Source organism: Fukomys damarensis, unplaced genomic scaffold (genome assembly GCF_012274545.1).
Source record: "Fukomys damarensis isolate Sample0158 unplaced genomic scaffold, DMR_v1.0_HiC HiC_scaffold_36, whole genome shotgun sequence".
In the NCBI taxonomy this organism is placed as follows: Eukaryota; Metazoa; Chordata; class Mammalia; order Rodentia; family Bathyergidae; genus Fukomys; species Fukomys damarensis.
In genome coordinates this window covers 42,211,331-42,217,528 of record NW_022900948.1, presented here as the reverse complement: position 1 = coordinate 42,217,528, position 6,198 = coordinate 42,211,331, and the positions used below count along the sequence as shown (strand labels likewise).

Below are 6,198 nucleotides of genomic sequence, written 5' to 3'. Positions count from 1 at the left end.
CCCGCCCAGATCCCCGTTCCAGCCCTGCCCCTCCCGCGCCAGCCCGCCCGGGTCTTCCCGCCTGCTCTCCGCGCCTGTGCGGAGCCCGCAGACCTAAAACGCCAACCTCAACTTCAATTCTGTCCCGTCCATGCCCTCGCCCCACCAGCTCCTCGTTCCTCAGCACAGACCCCGTCCGAGCCCACCTACCCTTTCACTACCGAGGGTCTGCTCTGTCCAGGCCGTCACACCGCGGCTCGGTCCCTCAGCTTTGTGGACCGGTTTCGTGCTTCGGCCCCTCTCGGCCCTTCCTATTATAGCACCGCCCCCTTCCAGGGCCGGGCCTTCCCGAGACCCGCCCACAGGCAGGGCTCCAACCCCGGAGCTCCGCCTCTTCTCTCCTGGGCTGGGGGTGTTGTAGAAGCCTTAGTCCCGGGGCCCTTCCGCTGCCCACCCGGACAGGTCCGGCCTCTGCGCGCGCGAGCTGCCCCGCCCGTGCCGCCGGCCCGGCTACACCGCTTCTTTCTCTCCTCCGCGTGCGCCTAGCCTAGCTATACGGATGTGCGGCTTCAGTCGGTGCTAGTTCGGGATCGCTCCACCCAGCCCAGCAAGCAAGGGTAATGCTGTCTCCTGGTGGCTGTGGCACCTGTTGTAGCGAGGCTGAGGGATTGGAGCTTTGCGGGCTGCCGGTTGTGCGTTCGAGTTTTACCACTTTCCAACTTTGTGACAAATCCCCTGGCTATCTTCACTCGAGGTTAGAAGCATGTCTCAGGGCCCTGCAACACTGCTCAGTGGCTGAGGGCAGGGAGTCATCTGGGTAAAGCCGCAGGTCACTGCACCGCTCAGCTCATGATGAGGAAGCCAGCTAGGGCCACCTCAGCAAGCAGGGCTTTGCCACAACTCGGGAGATGTGACCGTGCTGGCCTGGAACTGGGATGGTGGAGTAAATGTGGGAGCCCGTGCCTGGAGGATCTACCTCTGCAGCTCAGGAAAGCACTGGCCAGGAAACAGGCCGGCAGGGACAGGGGCAGGCAGGGCCCACCATCAACGCGGACCCACGTCACTTCTGGTGCACACTCTCTCAGTGACTGTCAGGCCCCTTTGCAGAGGCCTGGCCTTCCTTGCTGCTGTACGTTGAAGAGAATGAAAGGTGTGCCTGGGGAGAGCCCAGATGAAAGACAGCCAGATGCAGAGGGCTCCCTGTTTCTTATGGTCCCTCTTGAAACTCCTCTGGTTCTTATCCCCTGTTTGTACGAGACAACCCTTGTAAGGCTGTCCTACTTTTTCTCGTAAGTGAGCTGTTCTTTGCCTGGCATCATGAACTCCTGCTAATATATCCTTTCAGACATAGATCCCGCAACGCCCCCATCCTTCCCTCAGTGAGAGAGGATTGGCTGCTCTCCCCACCTGCATCCAGCTTGTTTCTGTCTCCTGCTTCCCCATCTTGATACCCCCAACCCCCTTGCGTTCTGCAATCTCTGAAGTGACTCCCAACGCTTCTGAGGCATCCCCGGGTCCCCCAGCTCCCTCTCTAGTGCTCTCCTGTCTTTCCTGAGGGCCCTGCTCCTGTCATCCGAGCTCTGAGCGCCCCATACCTCTTCCGTGCGTGCATCTAGCACAGCAAATGTTTGCCAGGTGACTGTTAGGGCTTTAATAAACTGAGCAGCATTCATTGGAAAACACATTTAATTTCAAAGTAAACAAAGATGTCTGTACATTAAAGTATTTAATTAGTGAAACAATTATTATCAGTGTAACAAGCTGAAAAATACAGCAACTTGATACAAGACTGAGGTAACAAAATACTTCACCAAAAATCTAAAGAATCCCACAGAGGGCTGATGTTCAGTGGTTACCGAGGTGAGACAATTCACAAGTATTAGAGAAAGTCCTTTACAACTGCATGCAGGGTCTGCTGGGAAAAAAAAAGACAGCCTGGGAGAATGAAACAGATTTAACAAGAAACCAACTAAAATGTAGAAATTTTCAACTTACTTGGAAGAATATATAAGAAATTGAAAACTACTCTCTACGCAACATGTTGAATGCTTAGTGGAAAACCATGCATTTTGGCACGAAATTTATTAAATATTATACCCTATTAATAAATTAATTACTATTATTTCATTACTGAATGGTCACAGTCATTCAGAAATGGACAGAGATTGATGGTTGTAAAATGGACAGATGATCTGTCACATTGCTGCTGCAAGAGGGATTTCTGGGTTGCACATGGGTTAAACACGCAGGCACGGGCTACAGGGTGGACTGACATCCATCCACCGCACAAGTTCTCAACACCCAAGACAATGCAGCTCTTGCTTATACTGTACTTCAATTTAACACTGAAGTTAAGGACTGAAGCCTATGAAACAAACACTGCGAACCTCCTGACCCTCCTCTGGGAGTCTGTCTTTGGAGTCCTCCAAGTACTCAACCACAGCTCTGTGCCCAGCTCTTCTGAGCTGCCAGCCCCTAGTGCTTGGACTCCAGCTGGTCCCAACGCTACTGCGCCTAACAGCAAGGCTGGGCCTTCTGGAGCCTTTCTGGAAGAATCTGTGTACAGGATTTGTACCCTGGGCTAGGCAGGGTCTCGCTCCAGGAGATGCATGGGAGTGCATCTGTTCATTAAACAGTCAGCTCCACAAGAGCAGAGACTGGATCTGTCTTGTTTTTAGCCATTTATATACTGGCTACAGTCTGGCACATGGGAAGCACTCACTAGAAGTTAGAATGAATGACTGAATGGACAAATGGGTGTTTTCTCAGAGAACCTATGATTTCAAAGGGACTCTTTTTTTTTTTTTTAACATGAAATCACCCGATATGCCAACTGATGTGGGGCTGGTTGTGAATGGACAAATGGGTGTTTTCTCAGAGAACCTATGATTTCAAAGGGACTCTTTTTTTTTTTTTAACATGAAATCACCCGATATGCCAATTGATGTGGGGCTGGTTACAGTCATTTATGGCATCACACACAAAAGTGAGGCTGTGTTTTTGGCAATGCTCACCTGGTGGCTGCGAGCATCAGCATGGGGGTGCAGAGCCCCCAGACCCCACTGAGCTTTCATAAAGCAGCTTGGCTTGCAGATGGTTTCCCATTCTCATAGACCACTTTTTAATCTGAAAATGGCATCCTCAAAGATACACCTTTTTGAGCTTGGGAGGTGGGAGTCGCACAATGGAAGAAATACTGGGCATAAAGAACTGTTTTAGAGATCAGTCGGTAGTCAAGAGTAGGTTCTTTCCTAAAAAGGTTCTTCCTCTTTGGCACCTCCACCTGACTGGGCGCTGAAAGGGCATCTGGTCAGGGGAGGGAAGGCTGCTGTGCGCTCCGTGGACACACTCAACACAGCTAGGGCTCTGCACCAAATCCGTCATCCACAAAATATTTCAATTGCCAGAGTGCACTTTGCCGACCTTGGGTTACAAAATGTGCTCTTAGTTGAGGGGCAAAAAGTACTCCTAGGTCAGTAGGAGTGAGCGGGCTCTTCTCGGGACACAATGCTGCCGGCTACTTAATCCAGTTTGTAGACGCACCATTCTCCAGCTCTCATTTTGGGGTGCCACACTCTGCTGAGAGAAAATGACAGCACATACATACACGACGCAGCACCTCCGAGTTTCACAGGTATCTGTGCACCAGGAACAGTCAAGGAGGAAAAACCAGAAACACTTCCCTCCAAGATGAGGATCCACTCTAGGACCTACCCCTCTGCAATCTGTGCCTGGCCCTCTCTGTCCTTGGCTTGCAGGTCTCCCCGCCTGCAGCTTGTGGGATAAGCCAGCACTGGAAGACAATAAGCACTGGAGTTGGGGCTGGCCCGAGTCCCTGCTTGGAGAAGTTGGTTATCTTTCAGCTTCACCTCCAGGCTCTTCTGAGTGTTCAGGGCTCCTAGTGCTACAAGGCTTTTGCCAACAAAGTCCAAACAGATTCTTCAAGAGTCCGAGGTAAGAATGTTTCTGGGAGGGGATGTGGGATCAGTCTCTACTGGTGAGAAGACTAAACACTTTGAAAAAACTTGACTGTGCTCTTTCAAATTAGACTCAGAAGAAAATGTTTGTGAAGGATAAGAAAAACTTGGAAAGGGTAGAAGATTGGTTTTGTGGAGCCTGAAATTCTGGGGTTTTGGGATTGGCATGTATCATATTTCATGTACGAAAAACCAGGATAGGGTTAGAGAGTGGAGAAACCCAAGAAAAAGAAATAGCTGAGAGTCCAGTCTTGCACTTTCATCCAGGCTTGAGACCGTTTAGAAGTTAACGCGGAGGGTTGGGCTTGACATTGGCTCTGGTCAGAGGTGTCGGCCTGCTTGGCGCCGTCACTCAGCCTTGGATATCAATTTGAAGTCGTCGGCAGAATCGAGTGCACATACAGGGACCCCGGGTACAGGTGGGTGCTCAAGGCAGCGGTGGTCAAGGTTTGACGGCATTAACTTTCCCTTTTGGAGTTTCTCTCTGCGTGGAAGCGTCCAGTCTTTTCTCCAAAAGAGGGCTCGCTTTTGAGCACGGCGAGGCTCAACCATAAAGCACCACCCGGAGGGCAACTATTTTTGTCACCAATTCATTCCACTTTTCAGAGAAGTTGTCATCATTTGATCAACATACAGTGATGGGTCTTCTGGTAGTTTTTCAATCGATCTGTTATAGTTTACTTGTTAAGATGTTATTTTGAAGCTTCTTACCAAAAACCTCTTCCGGATAGTTTGATGCTTGGTTATTGTGAGTTCTGAAACCACAAAAGGGACAAGGATGCAGAAATTCTGTCTCTTTCATAAAACGGGTTAAGGGGCTCCTTCTCAGGGTTAGGCGATCCAAATAAAATGGGGTGGGGGGGGAAGTGGAGAGGGATAAAGAACAGGAGGCTATGATGATAAGGAGCAATTCGCTTTCAATAAAAACATACTTGTGCAAAGTAAAAGTTCCCTTAAAGTACGACAGAAGGTGCCAGATAAATGTCATCGTTCATGGGAAGGACTCTTGGGCAAATGCACAGTTGATGTTCACTCCCCAGAGCTTGGCTTTCTTGTCACAGGTCATCAACAGTTGTGCCCTTGGACTTGGAGAACTTGCTGGTGACTGCATTTGGAGGCAAGACGGGGGGAACGTAAGGCCTCAGTGTCACTCAGCTCCCGCTGTGATCAGGAGTCCCATGGGGCCCGCCCTGGCAGTGGAGGCGATGGGGTGAGATGACCGACGGAAACAAAAGCCTGCCCGGCGCAGCAAGGTTTGGTGTAAAGTGACTTCCGTGTGGCTGATCACCGTGAGCACGGTAGCTTCCGAGCTGCTGAGGATGCTGAGAGAAAATGCCACAACTTCCCACGAGGGCACGGTGGGAGCAGCTCTGCCAAGAGAGGGCATGGAGGAAGCGAGCAGGCCAGCGGCCCAGTCTGCAGTCCAGAACCAGGTCCTGCCTCAGCAGGGCTGACAGCAACAAGGCCTAGAAGGGGCCCGGGGCCCCGGGAGCAGGCCTTCCAGATGAATAGCACCCATAGGAACAGAAAACAAGACACAATTTAAGGCATTGTTTGTTTACAGTAAAAGAACACAAGGGACCCTAACACAGGGGCATCTGGGCTCCCACTCTGACCTTTCTTGATGGAAAAGGCTATCACTGAAGGTTCAAGCAGGGCCTCAAAGAAAATGAAGTGGGTGATGTCACAAGTCTTGTGCCAAAATGCATGTTTCTCGGAGATTTCACACTCGCTCGCACGCACACATGTATGGCACGCACACGGAGAGGACGCTTCGGGGGTTGTACAAAATCTGAGGCAGCCCGGTGGGGCGAGCAGTCCCATGCACTTGGGGTGTAGCAGGCCCGTTGCACAGCCTGTTCCTGCTGTCTGGCCCCTCTTGCAGGTTAATGCTGTCCATTCTGTGTGCAGCAGGAAGGATGGAGAACCCAACATGGGCCAAATGCTGTCTTGCCACAGATGAGGTCCAGAGAGGGGTGGGGTCCGACCAGCACCCTGCGAGGTGGTGCTGCAGAATGAGTCTGAGAGTCACTGGGAACCGACGGGCGGATCCCACAGTAGGGAGCCTTCTGGGACTGTGAGGCTGAAGGCCACGTCCCCTGAGTCTGGCTGCGGGGCTCACAGCCTGTGCCCAGGGCTGCTCTTCTCCACCAGGCCCAGTCTGGGCTCCCAGAAGCCTTTTCAGTCACGCCAAGTCCTGCAGAGACTTATTCAAATGACATAAGGTTTGCAGGTACCTGGA

At 51.5% G+C, this 6,198-nt stretch overlaps 2 protein-coding genes across 6 annotated transcripts in view; both read right to left on the bottom strand.

Moving 5' to 3' along the window:
* Positions 1-302, bottom strand: part of Garnl3 (GTPase activating Rap/RanGAP domain like 3) — a 139,538-nt gene extending 139,236 nt beyond the window's left edge. The window contains exon 1 of one of the 2 annotated variants that reach the window (XM_033759268.1): positions 190-302. The gene's annotated coding sequence lies outside the window, so the exon portion shown is untranslated. The remainder of the gene's footprint in view (positions 1-189) is intronic. The other variant, XM_010613584.3, reaches the window with a different exon arrangement.
* Positions 303-2,845: 2,543 nt separating this feature from the next.
* Positions 2,846-6,198, bottom strand: part of Ralgps1 (Ral GEF with PH domain and SH3 binding motif 1) — a 250,289-nt gene continuing 246,936 nt past the window's right edge. For all 4 annotated transcript variants that reach the window (XM_010613573.3, XM_010613583.3, XM_010613572.3 and 1 more), the window contains one exon: positions 2,846-6,193. In XM_010613573.3, the coding sequence (XP_010611875.1) occupies positions 6,164-6,193 (30 nt within the window). In that variant the 3' untranslated portion in view covers positions 2,846-6,163. The remainder of the gene's footprint in view (positions 6,194-6,198) is intronic.